Consider the following 23,611-nt stretch of genomic DNA (forward strand, 5'->3'; position numbering starts at 1 on the left):
TTCATGACCATAACTACCATATTAACAACCTGACAACAACATCCCTCATTGACATCCATCAATATCCACAATGTACCAATTATGCGCCGACACACTGTCCCCACTAGTCCCGGCATTACCACCACTCGAGCCCACGCCAGTGACTTTCGTGACATCGCTCGTTGTGACAGTCACATCATCACCGATAGTAATCCAATACTCGGGGCTGGCATGGGTAAATCCCCACGAAGCTGGGGGCAACTTGGGAACAATGTCGTCCGAGTGGGTAACGCGCCACAAGGAGCCTTGACTCGTCATGTACTGGGCTAGCGCGGTGTTACCCACGCGTGGCTGGCCGTATGTATACTACCAGTTCATGCATTAGCATCGAGTCTAACAGTTTCTGAACAGGACACCTCGACAGGGACGTCACTTACCAGATCTAGGGTATATCCTGCATTGCGCAGGGCAGTTCCACCTAGAGCAGCCACGGCACCTCCGAAGCTGTGACCCGTCAACACAAGCTTGTAGCTGGGATAAGTTGCTGTGGCGCTGGCAATCTGGGCGGTTAGAGCATCAGCGACGGCCTCCCAGGCTTTGAAGAAGCCCGAATGAGCTTCACAGCCAGAGCAGAGACTGCTGGCATCGGTCTGGCCAAAGTCCAGATTGGCAATCCAATTGCTGATGGTTCGACTGCCGCGGAAGGACAGCACCAGCCGTTTGTTGGTGTTATCTACGGCGAAGAACCCTGCCACATCGCCAAAGTCGGTGGAGCTGATGAGAGGTTAATATACACCCGAGAACCTGAAGTTAATATTGACGTACTCATCAAATTCATATAGAGTCTTAGCTCCCGCGGATTGAACCTGCGGGCAGTAACCTCCCGAGCAAGACACGGCATCACCTGCAGAATTGACGTTGTTCGTGCAGTATGAGGCTGCTGCATACTGGGAGAACAATGTCAACTCACTCAGCGTAGCTGATGAGACATCTATATGCAGGGTCAACATTGTTCAGACTTATCACCGAGGGATAATGCTTTTTCCATCCTACCTCGAGGCACTGGTCGTGCTGGGGCAGCAACCACCAGGGCTGCCATAGCCACCAGCATCCCAAATTGACGGGAAAACACCATGTTTGCTGATATACTCTGCACAGAACTGTGCAAGGGAATATATGAATACTTTGCACTGCGCAGCTTCACCGTAAGCCAACCAGGACTCAGCGGGCTTTTTTTGCTTTTTTTATCTTCGTCTTCTCCCCGTGGGCGGCCTACATTCTCTCGAACAGCAGGGCTTGGAAAGACACTTTATACTTCCTCACGATACTTCACGGCCTCACTATTCTCTAGAATCACAAGCCAAAAACATCTCTTCAACAGAAACCGAAAACACCATCCTACCAACACGAAGCGGGGTATCCGAACAATATCGACAATAAATGCAGTAGATCCCACGCATACCTCCTCCTCCCGCCCTAGCCACGCTCCTCACGATCCAAACAGGCTCGTCGTCCGTTCCTGACGAGTCTGGCACGCCTGACTGGTGGGGATACCTGGTACGATCGGCATTCTTGCAGCTGGAAGTCTTCACGCGGATGTAACCAGTCAGCCTAGTGGAAGTGGGGAAACGAGACAGGAAAGGGAATGGAAGGGGAAGGGAGGGAGAGAAGGAGAAGGCCACGAGGACAAGACGACCAGAGTGGGATTGGGTTTTAGTTCGTGTTATTTGCAAGTACTTCTTTTTAGTCTTCTTCTATAGTATTCCTCCGGGATGATGAGGAATGGGATCGGTGGATGGGCACTGTTTAGGTGTATATTCCGTGATTCGATCCGCGCTAGTAAAAGTGTTAATTCGTGGAGAAGATGGACGGAGAAAGAAGACGATCCAGTAGTATCGACAGCAGTAGTACATACAGTAGTAATGTATACTTCGGCCTCGGTACATCCCTTGTCCAGTGGAGTAGTGTAGTTGGACTCTGTAGACTTCAGCCACACAGCGCATCCTGGTAGCAAAGTCCAGTTTATCCAGTATACAATCCTGGTACGTGTGGATGTAGTAACTCCGGGGTACGTTAGCAGGCGCAAGGACTAAACTCGTTTGGATCGAACTAACCCCGCTACGGTCTACCCACGCGATACTTTTTGCGGGTACTGCACACCTGACTTCTATACTCAGAGTAGTAGGAGTAAGCGCCCATCCCTCCCACATTCTTCTAATGTGATCGGAGCAGAGGGGATATGCGTGATGACAACATTTGTCGGTCAACGAATAACGCTAAAGCACGGCATGCCCGAAAGATGTCCAGCGCCGTCGGAGTACGGAGGAGGTGCGGGGAATACGGCAGATTTTCGGTGATTCAATGCATCCTTAAGTAAGTCTCAAACACTACTAAGCCTTTACTATCAAGTTTTATCATCCCGTAGGAGGATGGCTAAGCACACCGACTCGTGGAGACCATTCGGAGAAATGCAGCTTCGTCCCAGCTGGGTTTAGACTATCGGGGAACGCAGGAGTTACAGAGTTTCATGCTGTATTATTTTGGCTGTTCTGTAGGACTAGCCGTTGAATCATGTATCGTGAAAAGGGGAAAAGACAGGGGAATTGACTCTGTCGCGGGGTATCGCTCGGTTCTTCCCCGCGCTCTTTTGATAGGATCTCACTTACAGCCCATCGATTCCCTTCTCCCCTTCGCCCACATCCGTCATTCCCGTATCCTCTCCATCGCCGCCGGCCAACACCTTGATTCGTGGGATCTGGTCCTCTGGCAGCGGAGTGCCGGGGGTGACGGCAACCACGTTGTCGTTCTCGTCCACGAACTCGAAGTTGTACCGCGACAGCAAGTGAGGGATCGCGGAGAGCTGGGGACCGTAGCGGGCCGAGTTATCGTACAGTTCGAAGAGTGGGACGGCCAAGAGCTTCATGTTCTTGGGGACGGAGAGGACCTCTATATAGGTAACCAGGTGTCAGCAGAGAACAGACCAAACGGTGAAATCTCACATCTCCCGAGTATGATAGACAAAGGCAAAGAATTTCGACTCACTCTTCTTCGGCAGGGTGATAAAGTACAACTTCTTGCACTCCTTCGGCCGGGTGACATGTGCTGGCAGGAACGGGTACATGAAGGTCTCAAAATTGGGGCGCCACCACTGTGCCAGAGTGTCGCCAACCTCCCAGTCCTCATTGACTCCCTCACCAGAGAATTGTGATCCGACGGGGGCCAGGCGCTCGTTCAGGCGCTTCTTGAACCCTTCGATCTCTTCTTCATCGTGAGGGAGATAATCGCCCGGTCTGTGAGGTGAGGCCATTAGCATGTGAGTCTCATTCTTAGTCATTCAAGAGAGAGGTTTTCCTTACAACTTGAAGAATGCATTCGCTATCTGCAGCATCAAGACGTGAGGATGGTTGTGTTCGTGGCAGACGAGGATACCCTCGCAGGTGCGGCGCATGCCGTGGAGCTCATAGTGCTCCTCCAGGCGCTTCAGGCGAGCCTGCACTGAGGGATCCTCCTCGGGCTGGGTCTCCTTGGTGCCGAAAGTGTAGTTGCTCAGAGGGTACAGGCGGATAGTCTCCGGCTGCTGAGCGGAGAAATCCTTGGGGAGGATGGGTCTGCGTCAATGGCTTCATGTCAGTTCCGAGCATGCTCTCTGAATATCTGATTTAGAAGTGGTTCACTCACGGGCGACTGCTCCGGAGGGCGGTTGCTGTCGTGGTCGTCATGGTGTTTGTGGAGAAGCGCGGAAACGAGTAATATCGTGGCGCTGAAGAAGAGGAGTATGAAGAGGGATCGGGACGGCGACGAGGAGAGGAGGGAGAAGACTAAGCTCGTCGCTGTTGATGCATCTCGTTATCGTTATCGGGGTCACCGCCTACCTGAATCCGATTGTAAATAAAATAAAGTCTGCCGGCAAGATGAAAGGCGGTGAGTGTTGGAAGTGCGTCAGCTGGAAGGAAGAAAATCCGCCGCCCAGTTGGCGGCCTCAGGCACCAAGTATCACACTTGGTTCAGCTCATACTTTAGCTGACTTTGTAGCACAAGACTGGAGCACTTGCATAGTTTCCTTCCATATGCAATTATCCAAAGACCTGCTATTAAGATGATCAAGACTTTGTCTGGGAAAACTTCTACTAGTACAATTGCGTGAGCATTGTTACGCCTTTTTTTAGTATTACTTGTGGAAAGATCTGGCACGAAGGGGCATGAACGAGAATAACTGATGATGTTGTGGTTGATTGGTTAAATGGGTTAAGTAAATGTGATTGATTACAGCGTATATCCCAATTCCAAAGCCATACCTCTCTACACTCAACTCCACACCTCTCGTGATATTTTATCCAAATCCGAGGCCCAAGCTCCAAGATCCAAACAACATACCCAACTCGCTTTGGATAGAAAGATTAACACATGCAGATAATTCACAGCTTGGCATCAAAGTCCTCAAACTCAGTAAGATCAGACACAGGCACGGGACCGGTGCTGACAGGCAGACGAGCCTTGAAGGTAGACACGTCCGTGATGACGGTAGCTTCCTTGGGGCTGGTGGTTGAGGTGCCGTTGGTCCGGTTGGTTTGCTCCTTAGTCTCCGGCTCCAATCCAAGCTGCTTCAATTGAACACCAAGGTTCTCCTCGAACTTTTCGGTTACCACGGCAATTTGCTCAGATGACAAGGTTAGCTCCGTGGCCAGGAAAGTCTTGACAATGTACAGAATCTGGGAACGGTCAACGACCGCCATATCCAGTTGTTCGAACGCGGAAGTCAGAATGTCATTGTCCGCAGCGAATCCAGCAGCGTCAAGCTGCTTCTTGACCAACTCAATCAGGCGAGACCGCTTCTGCGAGGCATCGCCATCCGCAGGGCTTGCACCGGATTGCGCATTCAGGTGAATAGCCAGCTTAGCACGAGTCGTGGACGACGGGTCAATGAACTGCTTGTAGAAGGCAATCAGGTCTGCCTTGCTCAGCGAGCGCACATTGGCGGCATCAGTCTCATGTTGTAAGAAGTCAAAGTACTCCGATCCAACGTGGGACCAGTAGCGACTAGTCTCGGAGCCCAGGTTCTTGAGCTTCTCCAGACGCTTGTTGATCACACTGCGCTTGTGGCCCTCGAACTCATCGTCGGGCATGTTCTCCAGCGTAGTTCCAAACTCGCGGAGGAAGGCTTCGATGCGAGATTCCAGGTACTGAGCAGTGCGCTCACTCTGGATGATCACCCGGTAGCCCATGGTGGTTGCATTGTAGCGGGAACCACTCCATACGACATAACCAAGCTGCTCCTTGCTACGGAGCTGGTCGAATGCAGGCTCGTCCGTCAGTTGAGAGAACAGCTGCAGTTTGGCGCGGAGAGAATCATCGGAGAAGAAGCCGATATAAAGATAGTACTCGATACAGTGGTTGACATTGGCCGGGTCCTTGAGAGTCCGCGGGTAGACATAGTTGCTACCCGAGGGGATGACCATGTTGCGGCGCAGATACCACTGCGAGGGTGGCAGGGCACGACCCTCCAGAGTCTTCTCAATCATATCCGTCATGCGCAGAGCATCTTCTTTGTACAAGTTACCATGAGCAAGGACTTCGATGTGAGTCTGCTCGAGCAGTTGTGGGAAGAAGTTGATCACATCCTCGGCTTGGATGTGCTCCAACTCTTCAATGTACTGCTCATTGACCCAGCTGCGCTCAGACAGCAGGTACCGAGTGTAGTCACCGACTTGGTAGAAGGGCTGCTGATACTCGGCGTTACGGAACGCCCGAGTCAGGCGCTCCTTGATGATGTTGAACCGGTCTTGGTTGACAACCAGACCCCGCATGGTGTTCAACACTTTCTCCAAAAGCACAGACATCTTATCATTGTAGCCGCCAACAGAGATATCCAGGCCAAGAATGTTGGCCGCAAGGTGGTAGTCCAATCCAGCAAGCTCGGCATCATACGAGTACTCGTCCAGACTGTCACGGACCAACTCGCAGTAGAGCTTCGTCTTGATGAGGTTGGCGGGTGTCGCCCACACCAGGGGATTACGCAGAGTCACATGGATAGTACCCTTGGGCACCCAGAAACGATCATCCTTCTTGAACCACAAGCGAACACGGTCATCATGCCGGATCAATTTGGGTGTCTTTGCGGGCTCGGCAACCTCCTTGGTCTCAACAGACAAGCGGGTCGGCACAAACTCGTTCTTATGAGGCATGTGCACATTGGAGGTGCGAGTGGCCTCAGTGGACTGCAAAGCCGTTTGAATGCCGCTCAAGAAGTCCTGAGGGATCTTCTCAACCTTGTACTCAGTACCGTACCACTTCTCCTTCTGGTCCCACTGGCCAGGGTAATCCTGAGACACGATGATGAGACGGAAGTTGTCAGCACGGAGATAGGACATGGCCTTCTTGATGATATCCGCGTCGAAACGGCGCAGCAGAGCTCCACTGAGCAGCCACTCGCGAGGCATGGGCTTCTGCATAACGCTGCTCAGGCGGCTGGTAAAGCGACTGGCAGGGGTCTTCTGCTTGAACCGGAAGTCCACCTCGGCCAGGTTCTTCATTTCGTCAAATATCCACTGCTCCGGCTCGCGCTCCTTGATCATCGCAATGTACTCGAAAATCACCTTGGCGACTTCCTGGTACTGCTTCAGACCCTCGGGAGTCAGTCGCACGGAGATGGTAAAGAAAGCCGATCCAGGGCAGATAGGCATAGCGCCTGCGGATAGTCCATTTGCCCAGCCCTTTGCCTTGAGGTCAGAAAGCACACTGCCCGGGCCTTCATGGCCGATCAGATGGCTGATATACCGGCTAGGCTGGGTATCATTCAGATTCTCCTCATCCAAAAAGGGAAAGTACATATCCATAGAGCGCGAGTCCATGACGGGCTTGGCAAACACCTGAGTGCACATATCTTCCTCAGAGAAAGGTTGGACATCATCCCAGCGGTTCTGGGGCAGGTTCTTGTTCTCAACGTCCGCAAACAGTTCCCACACCCACTGCTCGAGCACATCCAGGGTCTCTCGGCCCAGGACTACCAGCTTCGCCCGATTGGCCGAGTAGTGCTTCTCATAGAACCGAATGAACTCGCTGCGAACCTCGAGACCGCGTTTCTGCGGATCTTCCTTCAAGGTCTGCAAGTTACCGGTGGAGAAATGATGGTACGGGTGTTTGGGATTGGAGAGCGACTTGTTCAGTTGCATCAACCGCCAGAGGTCGCTCTGCAGATTCTTCTTGTTCTCCGAGTCTACGGCTCGCAATTCACGATCTAATGTCGACTCTAGGAAAAGCGGGGACACAAAGAACTGGGCAAATCGATCAAGAGCCCCATACAAAGGCGATTTTCCCTCTGAATCTGCAGCGATTGTCGATGAGGTCTCGCAGGAGATCCCATTGGTGCCATTTGCAGATTCGGTGGGGGTGTTCTGTCCTGTAGACTTGGGGGCACTAGAGTCGCCGGTAGCCGATACCTCAAAGAAATAATTCGTCTCGGTGGCAGCCGTGTATGCATTTGACGAGCCAGAGTGGGCGGCTAGATACTGATTGTAGGCATTCTCCTTGGGGTACTATTGATAGAGCCACAGAACACACGTCAGCATTGCTACTAAACACTTGGCCTGTTCCCGTAGGGGCTCTCCTAGGATCGTCATCCACGTACCTTTTTCGTTCCCATAAACAACAAATGCTCGACTGCATGAGCCATCCCTGGCATATCATCTTGATCGGAAAAGTTGCCCACATTGACATTAACCGCGGCACTCGCCTTGTCGGTATCGGGGTCATGCACTAGAAGAGCCTCGAGCTGATTCGGCAGACGAATGACCCGGTAGGACCGGTCATCCAGCTCAGGCTTTTCCAGATTCTCTGTAATGCGTTCGATCTGAGTCATGATTGGAGAGTTGGCAGAAAGGATCGGGGAGGAGGAGTGGGAGAATGAGCGGGCCCAACGGTGCTTGGATGAATGAACCGGGGCGGTCAAAGAGCTGGAGCGAGTCACGGATGAGATGTGAAATAGCAAATATGAGCGTGCAGATGGATTGCAACCCAGGCCTTTGTAACACAACCAAGGACGTCCAGTGACAGTCGAGGACCTTGCGAGCATTAAGGAATGACCTCAGAACCCCGAGAATGGGAGGGGGAGTATGAGATGGAGCTGGTGGCGGCTCCGTGGCCAAGGATATGCCAATTCACAACAGGATGAAATCAGGGAGGTATGATGCACACCAAAGGGGATTGGAATGAAGAAAGCGATGACGAGAGAGGGGACACTGATTGCTAACACAGCCGAGGGGCTCCAGTTCGGCGATAAATAGAGAGGCGGTCAGGGCCCGGGACCTACGATCTGCCGTACGGACGGGGGCGGTGGCGTTGGGACTGGGCCTATAGTCACGGGGCTGTGGTGTGGGGAGAAGATGCACTTATGCACTTATGCACCGTTGCCCACTGTATGGGGCTCTAGTAGTCTAGTTACTATTTAGTACATAAGTCATGGTGATTCAGTGCAGGGGGCTGGCGCCGAGTCATTTTATACACTGAGTTTAGAGTGTACCTCCGAAGGTATCTCTCGGCGCTGACTCTGAGAGACATACTCCGTACTGTCTCACCAGGCTAAACCACAGTTATATAGATGCGGATAAAAAGATGTACTTTACGAGCAAATATTTCGACTCCACTTCTATACCTTAATGAAGTATGATCTAGCTATATGCAACCTTCCAATTACCGCTTAGACCCTTACTGCTAGCTTCCCAATCTAGTAATTACTACGCCACGAAAAATGCGGCTCTAAGGGCTTACTGATTATCAAGGCATTGCTGACGATACCGGGTCCGTCCACGGGTTGTTTTTGGACCTGAAAGGACCTATTGCTTTTATTTCGTGCTATACTGTGATCAAATAATTGTGTAAAGTCGGCCCTCGGCACAATCGACAATTACGAGGTCGGATTTATCAGCACGGGAGGGGTATCGCCGTAAATTGTAATATATAGAATCAGCCGACGGGTCTCGATCTATACCGACACACACATACTTTCACTTGGAATCGTCCCTCGACTCGAGTCTTCTACGGCAACTATGGCCCGACTACCCTATCCAGATTACCACACACCACATGCCAAATCCCGTCCTATCCTCAATGTCATGAAACTCCTCTCCCACAGCACTGCAACCGTGAATCACTGGGCAGATGTAGGAAACGCCCAATTCAAAAATCTATCACTGTCTCCTCGAGATCGTGAACTCGTCATCTTGTTGACCACGTCGAAATTCAACTCTACCTATGAATGGACTCATCATCTTCCCTTGTCACTAAAGGCTGGGGTGACCAAGAAACAGCAGTCTGCCTTGGAGGCATGCGCTAAGCTGAATAATTATTTTATTGACGGGAAACATGACCCGGAGGTTGGATTCAGCGAAAAGGATCTTATCTTGCTTACTTTTGTGGAGACGATTATTCAACAGCCTGAAGTTAGTGATGAGCTGTGGAAGCGTGTCAAGGGTACATTCTCGGAGAGAGAAATTGTGGAGATCATATCTCTTCAGGTAAGTGGTAACTAAGATTATGGTATGTAACTGAATTATCTGACTCCTATTTCAGGGATTTTACTACTCCTTTTCACGATTAACGACTATTCTTGAGTGCGATTTTGATGAATGGGCCAAGTCCAAACTTTGATCCATTGTACCTCTTTGTACCTACAGTACATCATCCCAGTAACTCTAGGCAGCCACATCCGCACAGACATATTCAATTAAATAGAATTATCCCATTCTGATTAGTTATACATGAACTATATTCCCCGAGCCAATCGTGGAGCCCCGTACCCGATGAGGCTCTTTCTTTCAGCCTCCTTCGAATGCACTTTCCCCTTAACCCCACCGCACTGGCCCCTAGAGCCCCAAATAGAGCTCCAAAGACCATCAAACCAGCAAAAGCAAATACAAAAGCAAAACCTCCATGAATCAACTCGTAAAATAGCCAAAAAATGTACCATTCTCGATATTCCACCTGCCTAAACCCTCCACATCTAACAACTCTCCGCACAAAGCGTCAAAGTAATATCCGCATCGGTCCCACAAGCCTCCGTCTGACTCGTAGCCGTAGCCCTCACACCCCCACCCCAGCAAATACTATTACAAGTATCGATGGAAGGGTGCACGACCAGGGTACTTCCCGAAAAGGGATCACCGTAGACATCAAACAAATCATAGTAGAGGTGGTCTGTCAGCGCATACTGGAAATCAGTCTGCGGGCTGCCGTCGTATAGACCGTTCTCAGTCCGGGTGATCTTAATGGCGATTCCGCCTGAGACTTCGTCGTAGCGTAGGGTCTCGGTGTAGTTTGTGCCTGGGTTGACGGTTTGGCGTTCGCCTACTGCAGAGCCGACGGACCACAGGTAGATTGGGTCGGTGCAGGCGTTTTGGACGATGGCGTTGCCGGCGAGGGCTAGGGGGGCCATGGTGGCGGCGGAGAGGAGGATGGTGGTTGTGAAGTGCATGTTGGGTGGAGAATTAATGTGTAAGATGTGATTCTGAAGTGTATAAAAAAGAGATACTGTTGAAATAATTTGATGAAGCTGGAGCTGGAGATAGTATATCAAGTCCAGGAATCGAGGGCATCTTTATACTTTCCCATCTAGCACATTGCAGCTTCCTTCGCAAACACCACCAGCACCCTGTTGCTTCCTCGAAACCTTTTTTCGTAGAAATCCAGTATTCTAGAATTAGGACTCCCTTATCCTCCATCCACTGGATCAGTTAATATCTCTCCTGCCATTTCCATAACAATCCTCTGCGGGACCAGATCAGTCAAGACATTAGCGTGGTCAGGCCGACCATCTAATCATCACAGGATCTACCCAGAACCTGGTGAACATGGTGCAGGTCCCGCATGAGAGATGGTCAAAGGTACCTTACCAGGGACCGAGTGACCGCGGCACGATGCAGGAGATCTCAGGCCGAGAACACGAAGACGGCGATCATGTCTTAGAGGGCTCTGACAGGAACTTGATTCAGATCCTCATTTCTTGGTATCAACATGAATATATTTGTAGATAGCATATCCTTGGATAACGGGATAAAGGAGCTGGATGGTCTGGATAAGTCGGGCCACAATGAGAGAGGTGGTGATGCACGCCAAGCGGGGAGGCGTAGCGGATCGCGGGACTGAACCAGATGACAACGGGTACCACGACAGATAGGTTATTGGGTTTTGGTCTTGCGGACTTCTGAGACACCTTTACATTTCCAGGCACAGTTAGGTCCAGCGCGCTATTGAAGCACCTGGTAGATGTCGTTGCTGATCAGCGGGTGTGGTGAATGCCGAGTCGGTACTGCCCGACTCGACGCCGCCTAACCACGTCGCTAGTTTGGCCCGGGCCATTTGGGCCTTCTCTGACGCTACAGTCTAATGCGTTTACGCATAAGACCGCAGCGACAGGTGACCCGTTACGGCCTAACTATACACGTTCCTGTTCCCATCTTGACTGCGAGAGGTCACCAATAAAAGAGAATTTTTTGTGCCAGACAAAAGTGTGCCAGTTTGGTCGTCCTTATATATGAGAAAAATCTAAGAAGTGGGTGCATCTACGAAATATTGGTGCCTAATGAAAATGTCTGCCTAACCTGGTCGTGCCGGAAACGGGAGTTGACTTATGCCAGCGAGACCATCATAGCCTCAGTGCTCGGAATGTCAAGGTGCACCACGCCCTTGTTCACTCTGGCAGTCTCCCAAATCTCCTTCCCGTTCTCGACCAGCCTGCCATCTGTATAGTTCCAGCTCTGACCGGCCCACTGGATACCCTCGTCCGCGCTCGCGCCGTTGCCAGTCAGGCGCCTGACGTTGACGCTATCGACGCCGCGAGGCACGTCCAGCCTGATCGACTGCACGGGGCGCTCATAGGGTGTAGTTGCGTTCCACTCGTCAAAGTTGATGACAACGTAGCGCACGAGGTGGCCGGATTCATATACGCCGTAGGCGGACATGTTCCACGGCAGGCCGGGGACGTTATGCACCTGGACGGCCGGGTGGTGACCAAGGACGTCGGCGGCGAAGATCTGACCGTACAGAGGGGCGCGTACGTACGGGTCGCGGCCGCCCGAGACGACGGGGACCCAGCCACTGTAGCCGAAGGTGGTGCCCTGGATGAGGTTGTAGCGTGTGATGTTGTGGGCCATGCCTGTCATCAGGTGGTCGATTAGCCACAGGGCGGAGCCGAAGACGCCCTCGACCTGTGACATGTTCAGGTTGTACGCGTTGCTGTTGGTCTCGCCAAGGACTAGCGGCACAAAGGGCTCGTACGAATGGCAGAAGTCAATCGCGCTCTCATACTGCGTCACGTTGTCTGTCACGGCGGTGTGGTTCATGTACGAGTTCTGCAGTCGTACCCAGCCCTGGTTACTGGCAGCATACTGATGGTACGACATAGTCTTGACGTGGCCCTTGCTGTCCATGCCGTGAGCAAACGCATTCTCTCTTTGTGTTCCTAGGGGATCAGCATCCCTTCTACCCGTTGCGTTTCTCAAGTCCACACTCACACATTCCACTCCTCATCTTGACCACTTGTGAAGGTCCCGCCTTGGAAGAAGCGAGTCTCATCAAGCCTGTACTTGTTGCCCTTTAGGACACGCTCCGAGGCTGCGTCGGCATACTTATTCCAGTCTCGAACGTAATCGTCTATGGTGTAGTTCTCCTGGCGCTCACCCAGTGTAACGAAGTACTCAGGTTCGTTGCCAATCTCAAAGCTCTCGAGCCGATCCTGAACGCGGTCCATGACGAGCTTGGCCACCTCCATGGCATTGTCGAGGCCGCCCTCTTCGCCGTAGTCGGTGCCCATGTTGATCTGCCAGGACCAGTGTGTTCCTGGGAAGTTGTTAAAGCCCCCAAAGAACGCGGGCCCGATGTAGACACGGTCAGCGATGCCCAACGCGGCCGTTAGGGATGACTCGTTGTACCAGTTGTACGAGTCAATCTTTTGAGAAGCATTGTACCAAACCCGGTCACTGTAGTCGCGATCCCCGCCGAGTCAGCGGTCCAGTTAAAAGATATCGACCCACAGAACAGAAAACAGGGGCTGGAGATTCAGGTGACCAACTTGGTCCCTAACAGCTGAATACGGGGTGAGGGAAAAAGGAATGCGAGGGAATTGGACAAGGAGACAGACGTACGTTGAGGTACCACCTACTCGGATGAAAGGGTGAGCCCCGGTTTTGGAATAAAGAAGATCAAAGATGTCCCGGGAAAAGAAATTAGGGTGCGTGGTGTTGCCTACGGGATGGCCATTAGCTTTGCTTGCCCTCGTGGAATCGGATACGTATGGAGCCCCAGGCGGATATTCAAAGCTACCATGGGCATCCGTTCCAGCATAGTGAAATCGTACCAGCGTAGTCCTTGAAGAAGTGAGCCGGAAAGGAGAAGGAGGCAAAATCATGGGGCACGCTCCAAGAAGCACCAGTCGGCACCTTTGCAGGCGATGATACAACTAGTGGGGAGGGAGAGGCACTCGCGGCAGCGATACCAGCGAGGCTAAGGAGAGAAGCTGAAGCAAGAGAGGGAGCCATGTTCGATCGATCAGTCTATTGCAGCAACGGACGTCAGAGGCAGAGGGACAGCGGCGGAGACAATATGATGCACGCCCTTAACTCTGTGAACGGCGTGGGAGCACGAGTGGTCTGTCTCAAGTCGAGTCATTGCGCTCTATTTATGCTCTGCCGGGAAGGGAGACGCGGAGAAGGCGTGATTGCTGCTTTTGATTGATCAAGGCATTGCTACACGAGGGAACCGCCATTGGTCTCCTCCTGTAGCTCTCTCCTCCATCGACTTCTCGTTAGTTGGCAGTCTGAAGGGCCGAGGCAGTCTGGAGAAGCTTAATTGAGGACGACTCGTGGTCCACGCTTCTCTGCATTATCCACTTTGCCTGCCACTGGAACTTTGCCTGCCACTGGGGTCGTTGCCAGTCCTACGGGAATAGCGAGGTCAAGAAAGAAAATCGTCACACGTCTTGCGTTGTGTAGAATGACAGAGATGACCTGCCCAAGCCCCGACGGCATTGGCGAATTGGCCCCCGGCTTTCGGCAGCATGCGAGTTCCGGCATGGTGGAGCTGGAGAGACGTACTATTCCACACTCCACATCGACGAGGTCCGGGGATGGACCTCCTCTTGTCGGCTGGAATAGCTGGCCGTGGGGATAGAAGATACTGCTGCACTAGTATCTGGAATCGTGGTGGCGAGAGAGCGCGCTCAAGTGGGCCGATAAAAGACGTGTCAAACGCAAACGCAAACGAACGTCCAAGTCCTCGTCAAGTAGACAGACCATTGAGCCAGGACCAGTCAGAAAGAGAACGAATATCCCGAGCTGCAGTGAGAGCTGACTTGAGTGGTGAGGGTTTGCCGATATTTCTGATCCAGCATCCGCGAAGCGAGGGGGCACAGACAGGACTGCCACCCATTTCTTCGACGTCAACGTTAGTTCACCTAGTTATACAACAATCGGCCTAATGGAAAAGGACACACGCCCCAACTTTCTTGTCATTGTCGCAGATGACCTAGGCTTCAGCGACTGTGGCTGCTTCGGGTCGGAGATCTCAACGCCTCACATAGATGCGTTAGCCGCTAAGGGCAATGCCCTGCGGTACACCAACTATCATGTCGCTGCGGCATGCTCCCCTACGCGGTCGATGTTGATGACTGGTAAGTCTCCTTGCACTCTTCCCTCCCCGAACCCGTGATGCAACTGGGAGATTCCATACGCGGGCGCTGACACCGATGGTCCAGGAACCGACCACCACATTGCCGGCCTTGGTCAGCTTCAAGAGATCACTCGGGCGTCACCCGCCCATGCTGGCAAGCCTGGACACGAGGGCTACTTGAACCACCGGGTCGTCGCGCTGCCAGAGCTGCTCTCCGATGGTGGCTACTTCACCTGCATGTCGGGTAAGTGGCACCTGGGCCTCAAGCCAGAGCATCACCCCATCCGCCGCGGATTCAAGAAGTCGTTTGCCTTGCTGCCGGGGTGTGCGAACCACTACGCCTATGAACCGCAGTACAAGGACCCAGGGACCGAGCCCGACAAGTTCTTCGAGACGGCCACGCGTGCACTGCACGCGGAGGATGATGTCCTACTCAGCCGTCTGCCCGACGATTTCTACAGTAGTGATGCCTATGCTGACAAGCTCATGGAGTACCTGGACAACCGGACGGGAGAGGAGAAACAGCAACCCTTCTTCGCCTACCTGCCCTTCAGCGCCCCACACTGGCCACTGCAGGCGCCCAAGGAGGTCTGCGACAAATATCGGGGCTTCTACGACAGCGGGCCAGAGGTACTCCGACAGAAGCGCCTCGCGAAACTCAAAGAACTAGGCATGGTCGACCCTGGAGTAAAGGCCCACCCGGTGGTCATCGCGGACGGTAAGCCAGAGAGCTGGGACGCACTACCCGAGCACGTTCGCCAGGCGTCCAGCCGCGCCATGGAGGTCTATGCCGGCATGGTGGACCGTATGGACTGGAATATCGGGCGTGTGATCGAGTACCTGAAGGACCGCGGCGAGTACGATAATACGCTCGTCCTCTTCATGAGCGACAACGGCGCCGAGGGCGCCAGCTACGAGGCCATGCCGCTTGTCGGCGGCCGCATTATGGACCACGTGGACAAGTACTACGACAACAGCCTTGACAACATCGGTCGCGGCAACAGCTTCGTCTGGTACGGGTGCCGATGGGCTCAGGCAGCCACCGCACCCTCACGCCTCTACAAGATGCACTCCACTGAGGGCGGCTGCCGCGTGCCGCTCGTCGTGAAGCCACCCACCAGCGTCGTAACCGGCGCGTCTGGCAGTGGCGGTCTCACCACTGACGCCTTCTGCACCGTCATGGACATCGTCCCCACATTCCTGGAGCTGGCTGGCCTCGAGCACCCGGCGCAGTATAAGGGGCGCCAGATCGCACCCCTGCGCGGCCGTAGTTGGGTCAAATTCCTATCGCTCGCCCACCATGGGGGCTCGACAGTAGCAGCAACACAGGACTCGGCCCACCAGATCCATGGGCAGGATTATGTGATGGGATTCGAGATCGCCGGCTCGGGGGCCTTGCGGCGTGGCGACTGGAAGATCACCTTTGTGCCAGCGCCCAAGGGCCCGCAGCGGTGGGAACTGTTCAATATCCGCGACGACCCTGGCGAGGTGTGCGACCTGGCCGAGGAGAAGCCGGAGCTATTCAAAGAAATGCTGGCGCTCTGGGACAAATACAAGAGTGACGTGGGTGTCGTCGGCGTCGCTGGTGAGTATCCCACGCCAATTCAGGGCCAGGGTTCAGTGTTTGACGAGATGGACGACCCTTATGCATGGATCAAATACATTGGCAAGCCAGACATCACGCCAGAGAGGCTCAAGGCAGTCATTCCTCAAGTTGCCGAGATTCATTGAGCTTGCGGGCAAAGTATGTCCTCCCCGGGCGTATGCAGCCCACCTCTTACGATAGCATCGAATATCACAGACGCTAAACGAGCTAGAAGCGGTATGGCAGAGCATCTGGGAAGGAAAGAACATTGGAATAAAGAAATCCACACAAAGTATTTACTTGATCTAGCAGCTTGCCTAGCTTGGTAGAGATGGGAGGTCGAGCGTGATCCATGGAGGAAGCTCCGATAAGTCAGAGACATCCCATGTCAGGTAATTTCCCATCTCATCGGCCGTTCTGATGTAGTCCTCCATTGACTGCTGTTCCGGCAGCATCGATACATCCTGGGTTATTAATGAGACACCACCAGCTCCCATTCTGTAGACCGGCTGGTGATTTGCATGCGCCGCCCCCACCACCGGCCCTTGATGAGTAGTGCAAAATTGAGCATGTGTCGGAAGGCGCTCTTCGAGATCGTACAAAGGCTGCTGATTCTGGTTCAATATGGATGTGTTCGGCGAGCCTGCCGGTCCTCCTGAGGACATTGTCTCGGAACCGGTACTTCCCACCTGCTTGGTGCGAACTTCAGACCTGGCCTTACGAAACGGAGCCATCGTGGATAGGTGATGTATGTCTGCGGACCCGGTCACCTCGGCCTGGCTATCTGGTGATCTATCAAGCGAATTAGTTTCCTTCATACCCAGTTCGACAAGGAATCATCAAAGGGGGAAGGGGACCACCGTACATATGATGCTCTCGCCACTCGACTGCAATATCCTGCAGACCGAAGATCATGCAGAGAGGTATGATGGCCCGAATCTGGTTTGAATGTACACTTAGCGCTGCGGTGAGCCCCGCCAACTAAGTTGCCTAGCACTCACATAGGGGCTCAAGCCATCCATGCCTGCATGTAAGACTTTAAGAAGCTGAAGATTCGTCCTAAGATTGGTCTTCGTCAACTCAACGGACTCGGCGTCATTAGCCACGGTGCTAGTATAGATTATTTGAATCTTGGCGGATTCCAGTGCGACATCTGCACAGAAAGGCTGATCGAAGGTGACTGAACCGTGTCTAAAGCCCTGCCTAATCACATTTGAAACCTCATTTGCATGGAAGCGGCAGCGTTTTTGGCAATCGGCTCTAAAGTTGGGCGGCGCGCCAGCGAGGGCGCTAGCGAGCGGGAAGTTGAAGCCGGCAAGCGATATCCTGGTCAAGTCGAACACGGCTGCGTGATATATCATGTGGAGGAAGAAGACTGCTCCTGCGATATTTTGTTCCTTGTGGATGTAGGAGTTAAGTGGAGTAAGGCGGAATATGTCAGGTATATGCTTGTAGAAGGTCTCCAGCTGCTGAATCAAGCTCATAAACGGGGACGAAGGATCTGAAATGTTGGGCTCGGCTGGGGGTGTTGTGCGAATCAATCTACGGTTTCAGTAAGTAGGCTACTCGGCGTAAGTAGGCGAGATTATGGAACTTATCATTACCTTAGGACCGTCGCTCGTATCTTTATCAAGACAGTCACAAGCGAGGGGAGATCAAGTTTACCTACGACAGCGAGCGAATCTAGATCCTTATCGTCGGGGAGAAATCGCGGAGAGACATAGATGGGCGAGAGAAAATCTCGATCAGAGCAAGGGAGCGGTATAGTAGGGAAGTCACCGCGCCAAAGCGAATTTCTGTCCACGCCGGACGCCAAGAGAAGATCGATCTGATAGCAAGCCCAGACAATGCGGTTCTCTACCTCCCCCTCGAGGATCTCAGACGACACACTCGAGACTGTGGTCCGCTGATGCGGCGAGTCAAGGCCCAAAAGCTGTATGGCACGGAATAGGTAGCCACAGAGGACGTAGACCATGGCATTTTGGTCAGTTCTGAGCCCGTACTCGCAAAGAAGAACAAGAGCCTGAGGAAGGAGTGAGTGGCAATATTCAAGAGCACCGAGATGGTATGTGAGCGACAATAAGAAGCAAAACGGACACACCATGAGATGCTGAACACTTGGAACAGGTGCTTCAGAGAGCACATCCTTGCGGGCCTTTTCCGCCCATGTATCACCAGGAATCTTGGGGCCAAGTGGATGAATCAATGCCCCACTGCGCACCGAGTCGAGGAAAAGAAGCCTGTCATGGTTGTCGGAGAGGATCTAGTCAGCGGAGAGGGAAAGTAAAATGGCTGAATTAAATCCGGTTCGATGTTCAGGAAACCACTCATACCTAGCACCCAGAGCACACATGATATAAAGAAGTGGCTCACCATAGTCCTCCAAAACCGTGTCACAATCCAATGCGTGCAGAAATGACGGTTTATGAATGAACGCGAGACAGCGTAAGGGGTGGATGCGATCGAAGTAGGTGCTGATGAGCCTAGACCTCAAGCCGGCATCCTGGGGGAGTGTTTCAGAGCACAGTCTAGCACAGGGTACAATATTATCATCAGCAGAGGATCAGGAGCACCAGTGTCCCAAAGGTTCACGTAATAAAGAAGAGATTAAGCGCCATCTAGCCCCGATAAAAGGCCGAGGCAGATATGAGGGAGCTGCTGCCGAAGTAAGGTGATTGGCGAAGAAGTTACTGACTGCTGATAGTCGACCTTGAGGCCGGGGATTACGGGGACTGCCGAATTGGGGCTCCGCAAATCTTGAGACTGTGAGCCGCCGATGGAGGTTCCACGGCCCGACAGCTGGGTAGCCGTGGGCGACTTGTCAGGCTTGGTCCGGTAAACGCAGCTCAGGCCACGGAGGATACACCTCTTGCAAGAAGGTCGGTTACGGGTGCAGAGACTCTTGGTGTCGCGGCACTGCTCGCAGGAACCTATCCTCCGCTTCTCCTTGCCGGCAGCCCTGAAAATGTCCTCGGTGGACTTGACCATCTGGTTACGGGGGATATTCTGGTGCCCCTCATCGTAACCGGGACACACCACACAAAGGCGGACACAGTTTCGGCATGCGGGAATGGCCTTGTCACAGCGGACCTAAGCGGAGTTAGGTGTTGAGTGTCCATCTATACCATGCGCTGGGAGAGATGCGAAAGGCTACAGGATCATGGGTGGTGGTTGGGGATGGTGAATGACAAGCAGCCGCATCGAGGTATACATACCTTCCTAGACCGACAGACCAGGCACGCTGGCCCTGAGCCTCAACGCACACTGTCAGTCTACGTAGCTCCATTCCTTTCTGATGCAACAGGGTGAGTAAAGATATAGATACGCACCTGAAGAGCCCTGGCTCGGCTCTCCTCCAGCGGCCAAAGATGGCGCCCGTATTGATGCTAGTGCTGGTGTTGGCCTCTCCATTGGTGTTGGGGGGGATGCGAAGGTAGATCAGGTTGTCATGCTACGGGTCCGGGGTTGATGACACGCCTGCTCGGAGAAAAGAGCGAAGCAGAGTCGTGTGAGGCTCTGCTTGACTGGCTTAACTACAGTACCTCCAGGAGCACTAAGTAGATACCGTAGGTGGTAGGTGCTGGACCTGGCTTATCGATAACTGGGAGTCTGGGACTGTGTGGCCAGGCCGGGTCATGTGATTGGGCCAGTACCAAGTCGAGGACGGTTATTGTGGTTACCATATCACGGATTCACGATATAACGACATATAGATTATATTTACCTCCTTTCTCTTTCTCTTCTATCTACAGTTGTTTTTGTATAATATAGCAGCGCTTAAATTAAAATGACCATCTCTAGCCCCTCGTAAAAGGGGTTCTCAACAAACGAACGAGGACGCGTTGGAAATCGAAAGCTCTCACACAATATCAAATGAATACCGCATTCTCATTGGCGTCCTGGAGAGGGGTGACTTTCTGGAGGCACAGAAATGATAAATTGACAAAAACAAGGAGAAGTACAATAGAAAGCTGCCAATAGTCTACCTGGCCATGTATCGACCAGAGCTTGTCTGGTATCGTAAAGTGACACCCGATAATCTGATTACTGAGGCCAGGGATGCTCACAAGTCCCAGACGAAGAGAATAGAGATTGTGCAATTCCACACGTGAAGCACGAGCAATTTCATTCGGCGTATTTTGGCACTGTATCTAGTTACGCCAAGTAGTATCTGTGGAGATGTACTCCGTATGGATGTCCAGGATGCAACTCGGTTGGGCCGGAACTCGCATCGGAGTTCGCCCGCAAGTCGCGACAGCAACGAACTGGCCCTGTGCAGAAAGGCACCCAGCAAGATCGCCACCGTGAATGGGAACGCCAGAGTTGGCTTGAAGAACGCAATGGCCGACAAATGAAGAACCGTCAACTCCCAGGGCCCCGGGACACACCCGGCATCCACCTCAATTACTTGGGATCGAGTTTTTGTCTCTCTGGGTCACGCCCACAAGGGGGAGGCCGTTTCCCCCGCGAAACCAAATAAGCCCTCCTGTATAAAACCCTTTCGAGACAGCCCCTGCAGACTTGGGGCCCATATCTGGTTCACAGTCTTTACCTTTTTCACTCATATCCAAACTCCCAGCGGCTCAAGGGGTCCGATTCGGCAGAGCACGCAGGGCACGGTATCGTCATCAGGATCATCCTCATTATATGCGACGTGTATTCTCGTACCTTGAAATCAACCTCAAATGGCAGCCGCAAACACTCCCCATCATGCGGCAAACGAGACGCTGGAACAGCGTCTAAAGCATTTCAATGCCATGCTCGTCTTCCTCATGGTGTACGGTTCCCTCCCTGCTCTCTTACCGACCTCAAACGTACCAGAGGATCCTGGAAGGGATTCGGAGAGATGCACAACCTTGCTAACTAGTCTGACATGCCAGATACATGGCTATGTGTGCTTTCAACTTCGGGTATGATGTCGGTACTTTTGGAGGTGTCCAGGCCATGACTAGCTTCGATCAGCGGTTCGGCAAATACAACAAAAGTAACGGGAGCTGGGCCCTTCCGGGATGGATGTCCTCCGTCATGACCGCCACGCCGTTCCTAGGCAAGGCACTTGTATGTCATTCGTGCAGATGAAGAGCCCGCCACGTCTCGTTCGAGAGGAACACATTGCGCTAACACACAAGAACAGGGCTGCATGTCAGGCGGCTGGATCGCTGAGCGATGGGGTCGTCGGATGGCTATCTTGGCCCTCTGCATCGTGTCATTCATGTAAGTTGCTCCTCCACCTGGCGCAGTATACCACCAAGTCATCCAAAAAGCCTGACCCACTCAAAATAGTGGTGTCACATTGCAGACGGCGGCGGTTGACACTGCCATGTTCACCATCGGACGTGTCATCACATTCGGCATGACTGGCATGGCCATTGTTGTCGTACCCATCTATCAAGCCGAGACGGCACCCGAGGCTCTCCGTGGCATGTTCAGCTCTACCATCCAGCTCATGATCATCCTTGGACAGCTGGTCGCCACATGCGTCACCTACGGCACCAAGAACATCGAGGGCAATGCCGGCTGGCGCATTCCTATCGGCCTACAGTTGCTTCTACCAACGGTTCTCTTCATGCTCCTGCCATTTGTGCCTGAGTCACCCCGCTGGCTGCTTAGTCGCGATCGCCGCGAGGACTGCGCCAAGAACCTGCGCAAGCTGCGCAAGTATGCGTCCGAGGAGAACATCCAGATTGAGATCGCAGCCCTTGCTTATGCACACGCCAACGAGCACAAGGGAAGCTGGACCCAGGTTTTCGACAAGTCTAACAGGGTAAGTGTCTCCGTGCGACTCGAAGCAAATAGGAGTGTAACTTGTCAGACTCGTCATCCTGCTAACACCACATGTACTAGGTTCGAACCGCCGTGGCTGTCCTGGCTATGTTCGGCCAACAAATAACTGGACAGGCCTTCCCAACTCAGTATGGGGTAGTCTTCTACAAGTCTCAAGGATTTGGTGACAAGGCTTTCGTGTTCACTATTATCCAAAACGTTGTCTCTTTGGTCGCTATTATCTTTACATGGTTCTTCATCGACGGCATTGGTCGTCGGCCCCTGTTGGTGATTGGGGGCACCCTCATGGCCGCCTTCCTCTTCATTCTTGGAGGGGTAAGCTCTGCCCCCGGGCATCTCAACCCCTCGGAAAAGAATGTCATGGTCGCCTCCATTATGCTATTCCAATTTTTCTACAACCTGTCTTGGGCTCCAGCGTAAGTTCTTAGCACCAAGACCCGCACCCCGATGTATGTATCGACTTACTGACTTCAATTTATGCAGCTCCTATGTCATTGTTTCCGAAGCTGCTGCTCAGACCGTTAAGGAAAAGACCAACCTCCTTGCCTGCGTCATCTCTGTGCTCACGACTTTCTGTACCTCCTTCACCATCCCTTACCTCATCAACGTGCAGTACGCCAACCTGGGTGGTAAGGTCGGCTTTATCTACGGTGGCATCAACGTCATCATGGTCGTCGTGGCCTTTCTCTATATTCCCGAGCTCAAGGGCCGCACCCTTGAGGAAGTGGACCAACTCTTCGCTAGCGGTCTACCCCTGCGTAAGTTTAAGCGCATTAGGACGAGACGTGCCGAAGAGATATACGAGGAGTGCGAGCAAAAGCATAACAATATCGAGACTGTGGGAAATGTCAAAGCTGCTTGAGTTCCGGCTCAACTTTATCTAGGAGTGGTGTTTGAGAATACCAGCTTGTAGTATTTAGTCTAGATATGAGCAGCTATTATATCTGTAGGCAGTCTCTAGGAAGTAAAAGGTAATATTGCAGAGCCTTGCGAGACTGCTTCGCTCTGCTGAAGTTCACCGACCATATTCAGGTAGTCTACATCGAGGGCTCGACCAGGCCTTATCTTTCGCTTTCATCCAGGCCAGTTCGTCAATGTGAAAACCAAGTTCCGCCAGGTCAACTTCCTCGGTAGGGGTACGGTGGACTACAACACCGAATCGTGGTTTGACTAGTTTCGAGTTGTTGCCTAATTTATGTGGCCATCCAGTGTTATTGCACGCTGCTTCAACCGACTCCGTACTTTTGAATCGAATAAGATAGCCGGTCTCGGTGGTGCCAATGCCCGCCCCTTGGACGTCTTGCGTTGGATCGTCGCTCTGCAATGCAGTGTGAATGTGGGTGCTAACGGTGTCGGTGGTGAGATATCGTCTAAATGCGTTTCCATCGCTGCCCTCAATGTCTCTTGGATCGATGAAGGTTCTTTGGGTGCTGATTCGGACGCAGTTTTGCTCTTTCTCGGGTTGTTGGTGGTACAGCGAGGGTGTGGTATTGCCGCCATTGGCTGCGACTGCCGCCCAGGTCTTAGTCGCGGTCACTGCTGGGGCGCTTTCGAGCTGCGCTCGTAGTGCTTTCACTTCCTCATGAAGTCTTTCGTTCTGTTCCTGGA

At 52.7% G+C, this 23,611-nt stretch overlaps 10 protein-coding genes across 10 annotated transcripts; 3 read left to right on the top strand and 7 right to left on the bottom strand.

The window, feature by feature from the left end:
• Nucleotides 1–45: 45 nt before the first annotated feature.
• On the bottom strand, nucleotides 46–1,114 carry N7473_004153 (lipase family protein; the record flags this gene model as incomplete). Its single annotated transcript, XM_057150093.1, has 4 exons — nucleotides 46–345; nucleotides 417–753; nucleotides 805–970; nucleotides 1,033–1,114. The coding sequence occupies 4 exons, from the start codon at nucleotides 1,112–1,114 to the stop codon at nucleotides 46–48; spliced, it is 885 nt and encodes a 294-aa protein (XP_057013747.1).
• A 1,527-nt stretch (nucleotides 1,115–2,641) lies between these two features.
• Nucleotides 2,642–3,698, bottom strand: N7473_004154 (cleavage and polyadenylation specificity factor subunit 5; the record flags this gene model as incomplete). Its single annotated transcript, XM_057150094.1, has 4 exons — nucleotides 2,642–2,925; nucleotides 3,022–3,269; nucleotides 3,336–3,587; nucleotides 3,658–3,698. 4 exons carry the CDS (start codon nucleotides 3,696–3,698, stop codon nucleotides 2,642–2,644), a joined length of 825 nt encoding a protein of 274 aa, XP_057013748.1.
• A 491-nt stretch (nucleotides 3,699–4,189) lies between these two features.
• On the bottom strand, nucleotides 4,190–8,223 carry N7473_004155 (uncharacterized protein). Its single transcript, XM_057150095.1, has 2 exons — nucleotides 7,604–8,223; nucleotides 4,190–7,511 (listed from the first exon to the last, which is right to left on the bottom strand). Exons 1-2 carry the CDS (start codon nucleotides 8,045–8,047, stop codon nucleotides 4,395–4,397), a joined length of 3,561 nt encoding a protein of 1,186 aa, XP_057013749.1. The 5' UTR covers nucleotides 8,048–8,223; the 3' UTR covers nucleotides 4,190–4,394.
• Nucleotides 8,224–9,020: 797 nt separating this feature from the next.
• On the top strand, nucleotides 9,021–9,621 carry N7473_004156 (carboxymuconolactone decarboxylase family protein; the record flags this gene model as incomplete). Its single annotated transcript, XM_057150096.1, has 2 exons — nucleotides 9,021–9,488; nucleotides 9,544–9,621. The coding sequence occupies 2 exons, from the start codon at nucleotides 9,021–9,023 to the stop codon at nucleotides 9,619–9,621; spliced, it is 546 nt and encodes a 181-aa protein (XP_057013750.1).
• A 352-nt stretch (nucleotides 9,622–9,973) lies between these two features.
• On the bottom strand, nucleotides 9,974–10,444 carry N7473_004157 (putative BYS1 domain protein; the record flags this gene model as incomplete). Its single annotated transcript, XM_057150097.1, has 1 exon — nucleotides 9,974–10,444. The coding sequence occupies one exon, from the start codon at nucleotides 10,442–10,444 to the stop codon at nucleotides 9,974–9,976; it is 471 nt and encodes a 156-aa protein (XP_057013751.1).
• A 1,153-nt stretch (nucleotides 10,445–11,597) lies between these two features.
• On the bottom strand, nucleotides 11,598–13,505 carry N7473_004158 (glycosyl hydrolase family 79 C-terminal domain-containing protein; the record flags this gene model as incomplete). The annotated part of the gene is made up of 4 exons (XM_057150098.1): nucleotides 11,598–12,420; nucleotides 12,483–12,947; nucleotides 13,113–13,212; nucleotides 13,325–13,505. The coding sequence occupies 4 exons, from the start codon at nucleotides 13,503–13,505 to the stop codon at nucleotides 11,598–11,600; spliced, it is 1,569 nt and encodes a 522-aa protein (XP_057013752.1).
• A 306-nt stretch (nucleotides 13,506–13,811) lies between these two features.
• N7473_004159 (uncharacterized protein) lies at nucleotides 13,812–14,039 on the bottom strand (the record flags this gene model as incomplete). Its single annotated transcript, XM_057150099.1, has 1 exon — nucleotides 13,812–14,039. One exon carries the CDS (start codon nucleotides 14,037–14,039, stop codon nucleotides 13,812–13,814), a length of 228 nt encoding a protein of 75 aa, XP_057013753.1.
• Nucleotides 14,040–14,442: 403 nt separating this feature from the next.
• N7473_004160 (arylsulfatase) lies at nucleotides 14,443–16,365 on the top strand (the record flags this gene model as incomplete). Its single annotated transcript, XM_057150100.1, has 2 exons — nucleotides 14,443–14,635; nucleotides 14,720–16,365. The coding sequence occupies 2 exons, from the start codon at nucleotides 14,443–14,445 to the stop codon at nucleotides 16,363–16,365; spliced, it is 1,839 nt and encodes a 612-aa protein (XP_057013754.1).
• Nucleotides 16,366–16,536: 171 nt separating this feature from the next.
• On the bottom strand, nucleotides 16,537–19,630 carry N7473_004161 (Zn(II)2Cys6 transcription factor; the record flags this gene model as incomplete). The annotated part of the gene is made up of 9 exons (XM_057150101.1): nucleotides 16,537–17,011; nucleotides 17,085–17,158; nucleotides 17,221–17,761; nucleotides 17,824–18,242; nucleotides 18,321–18,459; nucleotides 18,553–18,747; nucleotides 18,915–19,309; nucleotides 19,435–19,466; nucleotides 19,549–19,630. 9 exons carry the CDS (start codon nucleotides 19,628–19,630, stop codon nucleotides 16,537–16,539), a joined length of 2,352 nt encoding a protein of 783 aa, XP_057013755.1.
• Nucleotides 19,631–21,103: 1,473 nt separating this feature from the next.
• N7473_004162 (sugar porter family MFS transporter) lies at nucleotides 21,104–22,865 on the top strand (the record flags this gene model as incomplete). Its single annotated transcript, XM_057150102.1, has 5 exons — nucleotides 21,104–21,277; nucleotides 21,354–21,433; nucleotides 21,503–21,983; nucleotides 22,064–22,419; nucleotides 22,487–22,865. The coding sequence occupies 5 exons, from the start codon at nucleotides 21,104–21,106 to the stop codon at nucleotides 22,863–22,865; spliced, it is 1,470 nt and encodes a 489-aa protein (XP_057013756.1).
• Between the last annotated feature and the right edge of the window lie 746 nt (nucleotides 22,866–23,611).

This window comes from Penicillium subrubescens, assembly GCF_028828155.1.
Source record: "Penicillium subrubescens strain IBT 31985 chromosome Unknown utg000002l_segment0_segment0, whole genome shotgun sequence".
In the NCBI taxonomy this organism is placed as follows: domain Eukaryota; kingdom Fungi; phylum Ascomycota; class Eurotiomycetes; order Eurotiales; family Aspergillaceae; genus Penicillium; species Penicillium subrubescens.

Excerpts from the sequence above, each read along its gene's own strand:
- N7473_004155 (XM_057150095.1), bottom strand. The coding sequence starts at position 8,047 with ATGCTCGCAAGGTCCTCGACTGTCACTGGACGTCCTTGGTTGTGTTAC. Across the intron at positions 7,512-7,603 it reads TGTTTATGGGAACGAAAAAG|TACCCCAAGGAGAATGCCTA; the intron begins GTACGTGGATGA and ends CTCTATCAATAG.